General features: G+C 41.7%; 4 protein-coding genes across 4 annotated transcripts; 2 read left to right on the forward strand and 2 right to left on the reverse strand.

The window, feature by feature from the left end:
• Positions 1–2,297: 2,297 nt before the first annotated feature.
• MELLADRAFT_94474 (uncharacterized protein) lies at positions 2,298–3,240 on the reverse strand (the record flags this gene model as incomplete). Its single annotated transcript, XM_007406565.1, has 4 exons — positions 2,298–2,318; positions 2,377–2,571; positions 2,641–3,033; positions 3,127–3,240. 4 exons carry the CDS (start codon positions 3,238–3,240, stop codon positions 2,298–2,300), a joined length of 723 nt encoding a protein of 240 aa, XP_007406627.1.
• A 3,136-nt stretch (positions 3,241–6,376) lies between these two features.
• MELLADRAFT_60567 (uncharacterized protein) lies at positions 6,377–8,670 on the reverse strand (the record flags this gene model as incomplete). The annotated part of the gene is made up of 7 exons (XM_007406564.1): positions 6,377–6,720; positions 6,801–6,877; positions 7,450–7,529; positions 7,849–7,956; positions 8,055–8,157; positions 8,198–8,555; positions 8,616–8,670. 7 exons carry the CDS (start codon positions 8,668–8,670, stop codon positions 6,377–6,379), a joined length of 1,125 nt encoding a protein of 374 aa, XP_007406626.1.
• A 1,249-nt stretch (positions 8,671–9,919) lies between these two features.
• MELLADRAFT_76947 (uncharacterized protein) lies at positions 9,920–10,825 on the forward strand (the record flags this gene model as incomplete). The annotated part of the gene is made up of 3 exons (XM_007406355.1): positions 9,920–10,110; positions 10,210–10,460; positions 10,531–10,825. Coding segments are annotated over 2 exons (387 nt in total), but the record flags the coding sequence as incomplete, so codon positions are not given.
• Positions 10,826–12,755: 1,930 nt separating this feature from the next.
• MELLADRAFT_71057 (uncharacterized protein) lies at positions 12,756–13,666 on the forward strand (the record flags this gene model as incomplete). Its single annotated transcript, XM_007406356.1, has 2 exons — positions 12,756–12,952; positions 13,057–13,666. The coding sequence occupies 2 exons, from the start codon at positions 12,756–12,758 to the stop codon at positions 13,325–13,327; spliced, it is 468 nt and encodes a 155-aa protein (XP_007406418.1).
• Positions 13,667–16,709: the final 3,043 nt, after the last annotated feature.

A 16,709-nucleotide genomic window follows, 5' to 3' on the forward strand; every position in this document is an offset into this window, starting at 1 on the left:
TAAAGCCTATATATATCTGGCATTTGGTTGGACTCTTCGTTGTGAGTTCTGGAAGGGGATTCGGAATGAGAAGGCGGTCTCATTTGGTACTGGCGTTCAGTATATTGTTCGTGAAGGTATTCAGTGGCATGAAGAGTTGTTAAATGATCCAATCCAAGAGTGTGATTGAATAATTTCATCCGAAGGGCAGGATGGAATACCGTTGCCATGAGAAGCGTATCACACCCCAATGCTTTGTCAAAGTATACCTTTGTACGTTCAATACAAGCTTGCAGGAAAGGTCCCATGCGATCATCGGATGGGAGACTGGCACAACGAGTTTTCAAAGAAGAGAGCAATCGATGATATTCAGCAAGGACCATGCACCCAGTGGGTGCGTTGGCTTCCATTCGCTTGGTTAGCGTCTTGAAAGGCTATGAACAAAGATGTTGTAAGTCAACTTATGTCAGAGAAAAGTTGAGATTGTAGTACTTACTCTGAGCTCGTCAAGCAAGTCTCTGACAGCTCGCCAGTCCGCAATCGAGAAGAAAGTCTCCTGAAAATAGCCACTCGGTTTCTTGGCCTTCTTCGAATGCCTTGACTTCTTAGATTGAGCCATGGAAGCGTCTTCTTTCAACATATCATCGATAACCTATTGAAAAAAAGGTGGTATTAACTTAATGTCACATTAAACAAAAAGTAAGGATCACTTACATCCCTATTCTCATAAGCGCGCTCCCATCTGTCCAGACAAACATTCCATCTAATCCCATGGCCGGCGATTAAAGATCGGCCAGGTCCGTCTCCATCTGGTCGCTTCCTGTTGGGATCCAATCGACGCGCATTGGAATCTTTGCGCCAAGCACTTGATCGAGTGATCTTCTTCACTACAAAGTCAAGCTACCGAGTAGATACAAACCAAAAGTCAGTGCCAAATTGATCCATATGAAAAACATATACATACATCTTGAGTTAAGACTTTGAGTCCATTAACTCTTGATTTGGGCTTTGGTATAACGTCAATGTCCTCCATATCCCAATCCTCGTCTTCAACATCGTCTCCATCTTCGTTTTCTGCATTGCTAAGTTCATCTTCTCCATGTTCGACATCAGACTCTTCATCGGAGGGTACAATAATGGAAGGATCAATTGAATCTTCATCGTAATCAGTGGTGCCATCTTCAATGATGGTTGGTAAGTTTTCTGGTGAAGGAAAAAACCCTAAAACTGAGTGACGATCTTGACTTATAGGAAGGCCAAGGGCTGCTATTCCAGCGTTGACAATAAGACCTATTTTGTGACACATGCACTTGACGTGCATTGTATCAGGATTCCAGGAATACTCATCAGATGTCGAGGTGGAGCGCCCATGATGTTCTTGTAGCTGTCGATGCATCTCGGTGGCCAAGGTAACATTGTTTGAGGCCGAGTCAGTGGTATGAGCTAACATGTAAAGGCAAAAGAAGGTTGATGTCAGCGTTCAACTTTTCATTATGGTTAGTATTGAAAAACGAATCGACAAAAGTGAACCACTTATCTTTTTGTACATATCCCGTTTCTTGAGCACAGTGACGAGTGGCTCAGCAAGCCATGCACCCTTATGGTGATGAGCCACTCGTTTAAGGGTGACATGTCGAGACACAAAGTTCCAGTCCTTGTTGATGTAACTAGCAACGCCACCAATGAATGCCCACAAGTTACCTTTGACTGTCCAAACGTCGTGGGTCAGCGTGAATTTTCCTGGAATCGACTGGAACATACAAAACCAAGTTAAAAAACAATCGATCAATTTGAAATTCATTATATAAAAAAAGACATAAAACCGGATAACTTACTTGCAGCTCATTATAAACAGTATCACACAGGTGAAGGTGGAGGTGCTTGGCCTCGTCAGCTGACCACTTACGGTGAAAGAGGCGGGCATCAGGCTTCAGATAGTAAAATGCTGCTCGGAGGAGTGGATCCTCAATGCGAGACCATGGCAAGGCATGTCGGACCTGCCACAGCATCATGATACGATTGAATGTCTTGACATCGAACTTGGGTATGACCGTAACAAAGTTCTTCATTGTCCCAACTTTATGCTCGTCTGCCATCTTCTTAGTGTGGCGCTCGGCTACAGTCGGAGGAAGTTTGCATCCTTGAGCGATGGCATCCTTATGTCGTGGACAACCCACCTTAGACCTTCCAGCTTGATTCGAGCCATCTCGATGGATTTTGAGGTTCGATCGACTGGTGCCATGTCCTCTACATTTCTTGTGACAATATTTGCATTTAAACTCGATCGGTGGTTCATTCAAATCCTGATATAAATTATTTTAACAAGTGTTTGAGTAAAACTAGTAGTAGATGGAATGGAACAAAAATACACGAAATAGCAAAAAAGGTGACACTTACATTGTCCGTGCCATGAGTTGGTGCGTCAAAGTATAGGCAGATATCATCATACTCCTCCTCCTCCTCCTCTCCTGCCTTCTCAGCTTGAGAAACCTTTGTTCGTTTACGAATTCGCGCGTTATCATTGTCAGAGTCTTGCGGAAGATTCATGCAAGGTGCTGGCTTGTGAGTTTGAGACGCAGTAGATCCAGAATTCTATATAGAAACACAAAGTCAGTTTCATGAATGCAATCAATAGATCTTGTGATGGAAAGGTTTACATACCTTTTTGCCTTTGGTCATCAAAGCAGTTGTCTTTTGGCTGCCAGTCTTCTTAGACTTGGAAGCTTTGTTGGGAACAATGTGTCCTCCAACAATCTCGCAATCGTTATCGGATCTGGAGGCGGATCGTACACGTTTACGGGAATGAGTGATTGAAGAAGGAGCATTCGAAGCAGATGCATTTGAAGGTGCAATCGAGGAAGGTAAACTGTTCAGAGCACGCCGGCTATCCTGGGATGGTTGAATCATCCCAGGACCCAATTGGACAGGGGTAGTGACACGAGAGGTACGACGGCGAGGAACTTGCGACTCGTCAGTTTCATATCCTGAAGCTTTCATGATTTTGACGGAGAGGAAAACAGATAGAAAAGAACAGATAAATCGAAAAGGTGATAGCTAAAGATTAATCAAGGTGAAATGGTTGAAGAATCCAAATTTGATTAGATCGGTCAAAATGTGATATTGCTGAAGGAGAAAAAAGATACTCACACGAGAGGTTGGGGTTGGAAGGAAGGACTCCATTGAACGTCGGTTGGGGTTGAAGGTTGGCCTGGTGTGATGATGACGCAACCGGTGGTCCACATGATCAGGAATCGGATCCATGATCTCGTAAGTGAAGATGAGCTGACCCAATCGGTGGTCAGCTCGATGAGGTATGAGGGATTGATATGGGGATTCCGATAGTGGAGAGTTTCTTTGATATCACCTGTAACGTACCCATATGTTTTGGGAAAGCTGTCACAGGTGTGATAACGTACTTTCACCAAAAAAAAAAAGGGTGAAATGGGATGATAACGCACCCCTGACTCGAATTCGATCCTGGGCAAAGACCCATAACATAGCCCCGGTACGGTACGCCGCGTTACACGTTGAAAAAAACGTAACCGGGCCAACGTTGCTCGTATGGATGCTTTACAGCTTTAAATAGCTCATTACAGCCCAGAAATCAAGCTTGCAGTTGTTTGCTTAGCCCTCACTGGGGTTTGGTTTCAGGACATTTCCAGAACTCTTGGCATGGACTTAGCTCTTACCTCTGTATGTTGCTGGGTCAATCTCTACCAGGAGACTTGGGCAGTAGTTACAAACCCCTTGGACCAAATGGATTGTGGCGCTCCTTTGGTCTTAGGAGGTCCCAAGCACCTGTTTGTCCTGGATAGCCTTTGAATTGACCTGACCTTATAACTAGACAAACTTCAAAGGAAGATTTTGGATGAATTCAATAAACATGTCTCCATCAAGACTCTTTCAACCAAGCTGCAAGACCAATTGTGTTGGACTTGAAAGAAAGTCATACTGTTCATCCAAACCAGAGTTTGGGCGTGCAAGGGGCTTACATGGCAAGGGTGCTAGACATCAACCCTTGTTGCCTTGTGTTTGCCTGTCAGCCCTGGGTACATATGTATGTACCCAAAGACTAACTTGTAACATAGATAACCACCTTTTAAACAACTAATTACATGTACACATAGCTTATAAAACACATGTAACATGGAATAAAATACATATAAACATTAATTACATATACAAGTACATGTAAAATCATATGTAATATGTAATAAAACATTATTTACATCTCATAACTCAGTGTCAAGAGTTAAAATGCTTATACTACATAATATACATAACAGGTATATGTAATTATGTAGCATTAATGATAACCATAACTAATAGTAATAATTAAACCCTAAAACCACAGTAGTGATATAAGCAAATATCACCACAGTTAGGTTTGGAGAGAAGAGTATATAAACCTCCTCTCTCTCAGCCTTCAGAGATTTCCCCCAAGCAATTATTACACACCACTTTTAAGAACCATTAAAGTTCTACTGAAGTAACATCAAGAGTCTTATAAATATAAGACTAGTGATATCTTCATTACTTTAATCTGTTCCTTGATTAAAAGTAAGTAATATCTTCACTCCTTCTGGATCCTCTACTTCCCCCAAGTAGGAACTATTTTAGGTTGGTGACCTTCCAACAACCCAAGGCTAGTGACCTACATACAAGTACTTTCAGGCTGGTGACCTTAAGAACAACCATAAGTTGGTGACTTTAAGAACAACCAGTGTAGTGACCTTATTTCACTCTTTAATCTGTTACTTAAAAGATTAAAGGAAGGACTGTGGGATCCATCCTTCATTAATTATAACCTTTATATATTATAATTACAAACCTCCTCTTCAGGAGTCTCTTAACTGTAGTCTGTCTGGATTTATCCAAACAGACCAGCCTTTCCCCTTTCCTCTTCTCTTCTTAGTCTTATTTTTATTGTAATTACATTATAATTGAAATATAAACATTATACATAAAAATAATACTACCCTACTTGACCCATTTAGTGAGCATAGAGTCCTCAATTAAGTCCTCTACCCTCACATTGCCGGTAAGTACTTTCCTTCAGATTGCTTCACATCACTTTCACCTTGTTAATTTATTGCCTTGGCCCCCTAGATGAGACTGTGATTGCAGAAAGGTGCATGTATTGCAAGTACGCACGTGCTCCTATTGGAGAGTGTACCCCCCAACTTGCCAGGCCCACTCAATTGGGCCGTTGGTCAGCCTTACCTGTGACTTCTCTTAATGGCTTATTGGAGATTACCATCAAGCCAGGTAGATATTCTTGCATACACTCTGAAGAGTTTTTGGAAAATGACTTGGTGAGTTGTCACCCAGTCATCCAATTGTATTTTATTTCAGTGCTAATGTCATTACTTTTTTATACAGTTACTGGCCATGAATCCATGGCCGGCTCGAAATTCTGTGCTAGTTTTAGATAACGCCCCCATTCATCACGGGGGCTCGGTAGCTGATCTATGTGAAGCTCGTGGTGTAAGATTAATCTATTTACCAGTGTATAGCCCAGATGTCAATCCTATTGAGAAAGGTTTTTCTCTGGTTAAAGCAAGCCTCAGAAGAACCCAGGGAGTTCAAGGGGCTATTGATGCCAAAGGTTGAAGAGCTGTGGTATGGGTTACCATGATGGAAGTCTTCACTGAACAATTGTGCAACAAACTGTTCAAAGGGAGTGGCTATATGTAGAGCCGTTGTGTATCAGAAGTTGTACCCTTTCTTATTGTTGTTTTCCTGTCTTATCTTGGTTGTTGAAATTGAACCAAACAAGTGTTCCAAGAAAAAACTTGCCTTTGACCAATAAGAGTATGATTTTGTCCTAAATGAAATCAATGAGACTTTGAAAAGACCCAAAATATGATGACACAAAGAGGTATCATACTTGAGCATCATCTTGATAAACTGGCCGTGTACATTGTCCCCATACATGGCTATGTTGATGAGATACAACCATCATCAAGTCCGTCAACTGGATGATGGTTGTTCTTGAGGTTCCTTACAGCACATGAGCACTTGGTAGCACAGAAACTTTGGAACAGTGTGAGCTCATGGGCAGTTGACAGCATGGCACATGTGTCAAAACAGCAAAAACGAGCAACAAAAAGCAAGCAGATATCAGTTTAACAAAGGAGGCACTCCACAGCCATTACAAATTCAATCACCATCTAGGTAACATTGGCAAACAGTAGCAAGGCAATTTTTTTGTTAAATTTTGTACAATGAAAATACAATCTTTAACATCAAACAGGAACAGGAACAATTTTAATTTTTTTATTGATTTTGTATAAAAGAAATACAATTGTTCTTCAATAGGAAACATTGTTGGGGATGAAGGGATCTAAAGCATCAGTTCAGCCCAGGCTGGTCTTTAGGATTTGGTGACCAAGATTCATTTTGCCAAAGTCGATGGTTGATTTTGAGAATTGGCTTCAGCTGCCGCTTCAATGAGCCAAAGAGCCAACTTAAAGGGCATTCCATGCCCAGTCAACACATTAGCAGTCATCTGCATGCTGGGCACCAGATTGGTCCAAGAAGACACTTGGGCCTTGCGGAGTATGGCCCGAGTGGAGAGATTGTTGTGGGGAAGATTCCATTCTAAAAGGAAGTCGTCCAAAAGTGTGGCATGGGTGACCACAAACTCCATGTCAGAGTTGGGAAAGTATGGGTCAGACTTGGGGAGCTCCTCGTCAGTTGGGAGCAAAATCGAATTGCTCACATTAATCCCCAAATCAGCTGAACAAACAAGCAAATGAAATATAATCATAATGATTATATTTTATCCAAAGATTGTTTTGAAACAGGAAAACACTTACATGGTTCCTTCTTGACCTTCTTTTGGGAATTCACCCCACTGAGAGAGTATGACCTTGTGTGCTTCAAACTGGCCAGACTGTTTGGTTTGAGCTTCACTTTTATTTTGACGGCAGGGGAATTTGAAAAGAAATTGTGATGATTTCTTCCCTTTGACCTCAATTGGTTGGAACTCGGTGACAGGATGGGGTCAACACCCAAACCAATCCGACACAATACAACAAATCACATGTTTTCCATGTTGTATTGGGCAGCCAACATATCTGAACCAATACCCAATACGACATGGAGAGAAAAAAATTTGGCGGCTCATATTGCATCGCTCAAGCAATACGAGCCAATATGATGTGGTAAAAAAGGAAAATTGGGACTCAAAAAATGTATATAGCACACTTACACAGCTATTGCGACTATTATTTATAATGATATGTTACATTGTCAAGAAAGAAGATCATACAATCTCATATTGGTTCAATTGTGTGTTGTGTTGCCAATACCCGATATGAAAAAAATGGACTCCCCATATCGGATTGGGCCAACCAATATGGAGAAATCCAACTTTTGATCTCAGATTGGCAATACAATACCAATACGACACCGACTTTTGTGTTGGATTGGTTTGGGCATTGATGGGGTATTGTTTTTTGATACGGTTGTCCACAATCATATCCTGATGAACAAGCATGCTCTTGAACATCTTGTGCTTGTACTCGACTGTGTGCGGAGCAATTCTGCGGGTTGTGTACCCATTGCACTTGAGTGCGTATTTGTTATCAGTTTGGCCAGCGATGAAGGAATTAATAAAACGTACAACTGCTTGCACCCATATGAAAGCACAACAATGAGTGAAACAATAATAAACGTTTGGGTCCCAGGGCGCCGTTAAGATTGCGCCATCCCCTCCAAGGGTGCGCTTGAGATGATCCTGGTAAATGCTTGCTGCCTCAAGCTCAAGATCCTTGGCAGCTTTTACCACCTAGATGCAAATTTTAATGACAAATTAATAAAATGTTATATAAAATAATAAATGTCCAAAACAGAAAAACATACCGAGGTTTCTTCTTTAGCCGCCGCAATTTCCTCCTGGGAAGCAGCTAATTCCACCTCAATAGGAGTTGGGCCATTGTTTCCTTGGATAAAAGCCACCACTCTGCTAGCCTACATATGAGCAACAGAGTTAAGCAGAACACATTAAACAAGATCAAGTCAATAAAACACACAGAGGAGGTACATGAAGAAGAGGCAAAGAAACTCACCTGGGCATTCTTCTTTGCCTTAACCTGAGGTTTCTCCAGCATGATGTGGATGATGCCTTTGGAGCTACGGCTCTTTCCCAAGTTGTTGACAAAATCTTGAAAACTTTTGAAATCAATCAATTTGGTTTCCTTGGAACCCACACTAGCATTCCAGGTCAGCAATGGGGTCAAGCTCATTCAAAGATTTTCCATACAGGAATACTTTGAAGTCCAAGATTTGTCCATCCATGAAGTCAGATGTGTCAATAATGGCGTATTGGGGGGGAGGGGGAGGTTTCTCTTTCCCGGCAGTCAATTTCAAAGGAGACAGTGATTTGACCATTCCAGGGGTGGCCTCAACCGTATTGTTTGTGTGAATTTTGAAACTCACCGCGATGATGAAAGATTGACTGTCTTCCATCAATTGACGGCTTTCTGTACCTTGGCGCCAAGGGTGCTCAAGAGTTGTATGAAGCGCTGGGGTGTCGTCCCCGTCTGTGATCAAATAGGCCGGATTGAACACTGCAAGATAACAAAATCAGGACTTTGAATATGTGACATCTGCAGAGTGATGTGACATACTCTCATTGGGATTCTTGTCCTCGTGGATCAGCCTTTGAATACGATTGTATGGCATCTCTGGCGGAAAGGATCAAGAGGTCAGCCGCAATCAACCCTAAAAGTGATCAAAATGCGTACTGATATGAGCTTTGTTTTGAAATGATGTTTCCAAGATGCAGTTAACAGAGGTAGATCAATGAACGACACTGGACCAATAGAAACGGGTTGGGTGAGATGATAGGCTTCAGAAGAAGCAATTGAAATGGGATCGACAAAGGAAGAAATGAATCACCAAGCTGAATCGATGTCAAAAAACTGGGATGAAAGATATCAAGGAGAAGACGTATGAAATGCTCTTTTGGTTGAATACCTCGTCATCAAAGGCATCCAAGAGAAAATGGCGTAATCGCAGTGCCCGCCGGCAAGTTCATCGCAGTGCAGTGGGTGGTAACGTCCTTCGTCTCGAATGAGGGATGAGCGATTAGAAAAGCTGCTCGGACGAGCGAAGAGCAATAAGAATCCATGGTCGAAAGATGGATGTGCAAGAGGAACACGAGATCCTCACCCACTCCTCAGTCCAAAAGTTCAAAAAACGGAAAGTCAGAAACCGAGTAAAATCTGGGAGAAAAAAAAACCTGTTATTTCTCACAACGGCTGTATCTTTCATGATCAAGATTCAAATTGAATTTTCTTGTCACCGTAAGGCATCGGACATTGTGACTTAAATTTATGAGCTGTCCAGGACTCAAAAGGAAGCCTTTATTTTTTCAACCCATACCAAGCATTCAGCAGTGCATGCTACTCTAGTGCATGTCTAAGAGTCCCCAGTCAGCCCCCACCAGCCACTACAAGGGTGATATATGCCAAACTGATGTGTAGAGTCACTCATTCATGCTGCGCTCAGTTCCAAAGGGGGTAAACTTATGGGGACTTCGATAAGTTTACAAAGGGGGCAAGATCAAGCCACATCCATAGCACCATCCATAGAGCTTGTATTTAGGATTTTGGAACATCAAGGGGTAAGCCATCGACAGATTAAGTAATTTGTGGCAGAAATTGTGAATTTGTGTGTGTGTCTTCGCCCAATGCAGGATGAAAAGGCTTGAAGATTGTGTATAGAGGGCAATGAAGAAGAAGGGTTTTAATCTAAAGATGAACAGGATGATCCGGACCTGGCGATGACTACGAATGCGGAATCGAAGTCGACTTGGTGAGAGAACTTGCTCAAATTAAAAAAAAATCAAATCGAACTTGCCAAAAAGATTTCCATTCATCACTTCGTCCTGACACTTCATCCGCTTTTCTCCATTTTCTTACTCGACCATCTCTCTTACTTACTTCATCACTTGTACTTCACGATTCAAAGTGTTCCACTTATATATCATTCTCAGTCTCTAACACTCAATCAACCTCCCCGCAGGGCTCAGCAGCTTAGCGAGTTTGCTCTGTTATAAGAAACGATTTCAAAGAGTCACTCAACTTGATTTGAGCAAGTGATTGAGCATCTTTCGACTTGGTAAATAGGTTGAACAGTTTTCCACTTGGATGAGCCTATCAAAATCTTAAAGAGCAGACCAGATTTTAATCAAAAAAACCATTTGTGGCTTGTCAGCAGAGTAGTCCGACGTCCAATCGATCCGCACAGTTGATCAGTCTCAGAAAATTATCGTACTCTCCTGAAACCACCGATTGGACTAAAATTTGAATTTCTTCGAATGAACTCCTCGTAAAACTTTTATCCTTGACCTGATACAAGTTCAACGATACACGAAATGGACTCATCCTCTAATCTTCCTTCTCAACCGTTCTCCAACTCGCATCAAACTCGCTCAAATTCGTATCCAACTCATTCAAACCTAGATACACGTAAGTTTTAAGTTTGGATTATGTCAACTTGCCTTAACTGATGTTTTGATCTGGATTTGACTGATCAAAGACTTCGAATGGACAACTGGACCTGCTCTATCTCGTCTTATAAATTCTTGGCCATCTACGTTACTTTTAAGAAATCAAATTTATCAACATTCTAACACTCGAAATCATCAACCGGACCCAAATCTTACTTATCATCAATTCAACTCTCATAGTCCAAGAAACACAGTCGTACCTAGCATTCATCAATTATCATTATTAAAACCACGTAATCATCAATCTTCATCAACAAACCCAGATCCAATTCAAGGAAACTCACATTATCAATCAACGGCCCATCAACGTGCATCAGTAGATTCAAGTGTAAATTCGACTATCTCTACTAATGAAACTCCGTACTCCTATCTCAATTCGAATCCCACCACTTCAGCTCGACTCAATCTTCCTACTTATTTCAATTCAATCAGACCGACCCCTCTCATAGGATCTAAAGATCAACCATTGATTGATCGACCCACATGGCCACATGTGATACCCCCATCGAGAATAGTAAATAATCAAGACTACCTTCCAAAACGAGTCAATAGCAATCCATTTCAAATCAATCAACCATCAACTACTACCTTAACATCATTATTTACATTATCTGAAGATCAAACTCATCATCAAACTTCACCTATCACCAGAGCCGCACCTCGTTGCTCGCCATCTGAACCTGATCACCATACGGTTGTATCCGAAAATGACCAAAATTCAATTCATTCAAATCAGGATCACGAGACTGATAACTTCAATTCATCACACAGAGGAATTGAAGAACGGATCTCAGGTTCATTCGATAATCAAATCAAAACAGACAAACCATTGCACAAACCAGGATCTGATTCAAAGAGACTATTAAGAATAAATATACCGGATATACCGTCAGAAAATATTAAGAGAGAAAACGATCAACCCGAGCAGAGTTTGAGACCCGCTAAATTTTCAAAACTTGAATCTTATTCTCCTAGTATTGCTCCTTCTCCTGTGCTAACGGTTCAATTTACTCCAAATCCAAGTATCAACTCTTTCAGTCAATACCCTACAGGTCCATTCAACATGGATGATTTACATCCACCTTATTCAGGCCCTATCACCCCTGGATTTTTCCGTACTCCTCCTCTGATCTCCCCTGGAACTCCACCTGGTAGCCCATCTCGTTTCCCAATAAAAGACCATGGTCAGTCACAAAATAAACCGAACACAGAACCTCAATCTAATCAGGCTATTCCCATAGATCGAGCTGAAGAATCTCCTCAATTTGCTCGATTCCGAGATGTGGATGAACCCCCTGGCATGCATGGAGAGGATACTCCCGTCGAGCGCACAAAACAATCACGTAGACATGAGCAACAGAAAGACTTGACAAAATCACAAGAAGAAAGAGAACGTACTCGCGCAGAGCTTTCAAACATACTTGCGCAAAGAGATAAACGCGAGCGAGACCGAGAGGAACGGGGGAAAAAGGCAGAACTTGCACGACAAGAACAGGCTCGAATACACGAACGTGAGCAAAAGGAAGAACGTGCACGTCAGGATCGAATTGCGCGTGAGGAGCAATGTGCGCGCGAGATGCATCGTACACGCCTGGAACAACGCACACGCGATGAACAACGTGCACGCGATGAACAACGTGCACGCAAGCAACAACGCTCGCGCTTGGAAGAGCGTACGCGTAGCGAAGGCTCCGAGCGAAACCACGAGGAACGTGCGCATAGATCCTCAGAAAGACACATCAGCGCCGGCAGCGAAGCAGAACGTATTGCTGCCCAGCGTAGGGCTGCAAAGATATGCGAGGATCGAGATGAACAACTGCGCCAGCGGACAAGAAAACGAGTGCGATCAGAGAGTAAGCAAGATTCACAGCAGCAGAGTACCGAGACCACACCTCGATCGGAATGTAGTACGGAGGTTAAGTCAAGAAAAGTCAAACAAGAAACTAGTCCATCCGATCGAAAGGAGCGAATCATCCGACCTTCGATCGTCACAGACGCTAATCTATCCAAGCCTGAACAACGAGCGAGTGTCGAAGACTCTACCAAGCCATCTACGAGTTCGGCCTCACGAGCCAGCTCGTCATCTGCCACCAAAGCAGAGGGGATCCACATCGATATCAAAGAATGCAAGCCACTTGAAAAGCCGTTAATGTACGCGATTCACGCATTTATACTTGATCCAGCTTTACAAGGTTTGATCATCGCATTATGTCGAATTGGATTGCGTTTGCAAGACCAAAAGGTATGGAAACCTATGATTTGGCAAAGTTTTAGTAAGGATACGATTGAACGATCGATTAATGTTCCGGAATTGGTATCTAAGACTTGGAAATGTGATAAGAACTTTGATGGTCTACTGGCATATGCTATTCGACAACACGTTTTAGAGCAACGTGAGCCGAACCAATACGCTCTGCAAAAAGATTGGACACCTTTAGGATTGATTTATAGGTAAGCATTAATTTCTCGATACATGATATGATTTAAAATCGAACCAATCTTTTTGTTTTCTCAAAACCGATTGTAACTTTTCTTTTTTTCTTTTTTCTCCTTAGACCATTAATTAAGACTTTAAGATATTTATTTAATGATTCTAAAAAGAAAGGAAAGTATACTCCAGCCTTTACAAGTCAAGCGATTGCTGAAAATATTAGTGGACATTATAAACCTGATATACTTCCGAATTTACTACCTTGTGTGACATCTACTCGAGATTATATTGAATCGGCAAAAAATGATCAAATCGTAGAAATCACTTTCAAATCTAATATTAATTTGGCATATATTCAATTAAGTCATAAATGGCAAAGACCTTTTGATGGTTGATCAATTGATTAAGTATTCAATTGAAATTTGGTCTTGGGTCAACAATCGAATTAGAAATCTATATCGTGGTTTATTGAGAACATTAAAGATTATTTTTAAAGAAAGGTATATATATTGAAGCATTTTGAAAATTTAGTCTCTTTGAGCATATTTTTGGGGGGTTGGGGGGGTTACGTTTGTTTGAAAAGGTTCTGTTTTATAAAACTGTTTTTCAACAAAAGACGAGTTAGGGTTAAGGGGTTATATATTCATATAGTTGAGATTTTTCTTGTTAGATATGTTGATAGAAGAGTTTGAAACTAATCCAAAGCAATATCAATAATACATCAAAAGATTTTCAAAAGAGGTTGAACTTGATCTTTTTGTCAGGGTGTGTAGGCATGGTTGAGCTTGCATTCAGCATGAAGAAGTCTACCCCAAGCACTTTTTAAAAAGGCTTCCAATGGAGCTGCCCCCTTCCTGCGTCCTCAAACCGCAAGACTGAAAATTGGGGGCCAATCTAATTGCCGGTTCTTGTTGGTTCCACATCAAGTGTTAGCTGGTTGAGCCTGGGAGAGCAGGAAATCTTGAAAGTCTTCAGAGTCTCTGTCAATAAATACTGTCTTATACTCTAGGTTTTAATGACTCAAGTCTCTTATGGCTGTTTATGACTTGTTTTAAGGCCCTCCTTGTCTGTAAATTCTCCCTATCTGCCCTTGATATCATGCCGCTGTGCTATATTTATGGTAGCTTGGTTCCCCAATGAATACCAGGGATTCTTGTACTCCAGCCCAGCTCCTGCTCAGTCAGAGTTGGTACAGGGATGGGGAGCTGAGATAATTAGCCTGAGGCACCATACCAACAGTATGGAAGCCAGAGATCCCCAACTGTCAGCCCTGAGCCCTGATTACAGGACCATGGGCTAACAGTAACAAATGTAATATTGTATTATTGTATAAATCCATAAGTACATCTCAAGGCTCAGTGTCAAGAGCCACATAAACACATGTACATAATGTATTAAATATGTAACAAACCTAACCCAAGTGTCAACCACAAGTGAGACAAGAATCACATGCCAACCACAAGTTGACGCTTGACCTGTGAATATATAAATCCCCCTTCTTCCCTTGATTCATCCCCCATCTTTTAACACATCACAACATCAGAATCACATTATACTTGAAATCCTATCAAAAGGATCCTTGAGTATGTGATTGGTTGTGTAGTCTAAAGACCAAACTTGAGCATTACGGGTTCCATTGCTGAGCACCCCAATATTGATTTCTACGAGCCTTGGGCCATCATATCCTCTAGAAATAAACCGTAAAGCAGCAAAGCTTCCTCCTTTACATGGAGTCTAAAGTAGCCTTCAGGATCTTTGGTTTGCCAAATCCTAAAGCCTGCCCCTTGCAGTCTCACAAGGTTAGAGCGTACTAGCTCTTCATTGCCCTGAATCTCTTTCTCCCTTCCTTAAATCCTCTTCTTAGAGGTCAACTAGCTGTAGTCTTCACTTGGGTGTACCACATGAAGACCACTCTTTACCTTTATTGTCACATTGTTAGTGAAGAGTACGCCCAACAGATGTGCACTCCTCACACCAACCCTGCAGGTAACGGGGCTCATGCTGAGTTTGCATTGCTTCAGGAGAGTGATTGTGCTGCAATAATGCAAAAAGATGATACATTACAGTGTGATTTCAGATGATGGTATGATTCCACCATTATTCAGTTTAAAAGCACAGAGAAAAACCCTTCTGGTTTCTCTAGCTTAACCAAAGCCTCCACCATGTCACTGTGTGCCTCCACTGGAGCCTGCAAAGTAGGACTGTGATCTGGCCCAGCAATATTGTGTAGGCTGACAGTATGCGCCCTGGGACATGCAAACCTAACATAATGAGAGACACAAAACGGGTTCTATCATCACAGTAAACTCTGACATTACCACAAATACTGCACTGTCTTTGTGGGTGTGGTAGTACTTCACTCAAGAAGAAATTGATGGCATCATAAAGATTGTATGCAAATCCAAAGATTGTTTCATTGATTCTGCTGCCATCAAAGACCCCAAAACTCCAGCTGTGATATGCAACAAACCGCTTGCTTTGGACAAACACAGCAGCACTAAATCAATGATTTGACATCTCTCCAGATGTCATCATATTGAACCACCAGTTGCAACTAAGCAACATACTCTGGCTGCTTTTTTGTTGATGGAAAGATTCAAAAGGTAAAATTCCATCATTCCCATCTTTACTCATCAACCATTTTCTATTTCTTATCTGTGTAGGTCCAAAAATTCAACCAAGCAAATCTGAAGGATGTTTTAGTTTGCTTAGTGGTCAACTGAAAGCTTCCAATTGCCGTAGTGGATGCAGTTGAACTTTGCAAGCTCATCACTATGGTCAACCCGCAAGCTCTCCCATTGTTGTCAAAGCGCACTTGTATCTCTGATGACATCCTGGAATCCTATTGATCAACTTGGAACACCATTGTCAGCATTCTCTTGTCTGTCAAACATATCAGCATAACCTGTGATGGATGGACTTCACCTTCCAATACCACAATGATGGATGTGACTGCACACTGGATATCCAATGATTTCAACATTCACAGAACCACTCTAGCTTTGAAGGTAATTGAAGGCCCTCATACTGGCTGTGACCTTGCTACCCTTCTAAAGCATGTTCTTGATCAGTTTCACATCACCAATTGGCTTTATTGTGTCACCACTGATAAGATAACACCTCCAAAAACACCACAATGGGACAAGGCCCTTTAACAATGATACCACAATTTGATTCTTCCCAACATCTCCATGGGTGCGTGGCCCATGTCATCATCCTTGTAGCAAAGGCAGGAATGGCAGTATTCAATCACAAGACTGCTTCTTCCCCCATCAACACGCTCAATCCCAGCATCCCACAGCCTTTTATTCCCTTATTCATTGAGCCTACCTCTCATACAGAGATAGGAAGTGTTTTGACCCCAATCCAATCCTTCCACAAAATAATTAAGCACAGCAGTCAACTGAAAACCACACTCAACAATGCTATCAAGGGCTGTGCAATGTTGAAATGCAAAGTTGGTCTAGTCCACAAGGTTTCCACCCAGTGGTACTCAAGTCATGCTTCTCTCAAACAATTCTCTGATCTTAGAGTGCTATTGGAGTATCAATTTGATTGTGACCCATCTCTTGAAGCTTACAAACTCAGCCATGATAAGTGGGAGTTTGTCTAATCAATTGCCCATTTCTTATCACCTTTAGCTGTTGAAGTATCTAATCAATGAGATGAAAAGAGAACAGTAAGGAGACATCGATTAGAAGATCAAAAATGACATGAGTGACAAGAAGTGGTAAATCAAAGTGGTAGATTAATTATTATCATCCACCCCAATGAGTT

This window comes from Melampsora larici-populina, assembly GCF_000204055.1.
Source record: "Melampsora larici-populina 98AG31 unplaced genomic scaffold MELLAscaffold_6, whole genome shotgun sequence".
Classification (NCBI taxonomy): domain Eukaryota; kingdom Fungi; phylum Basidiomycota; class Pucciniomycetes; order Pucciniales; family Melampsoraceae; genus Melampsora; species Melampsora laricis-populina.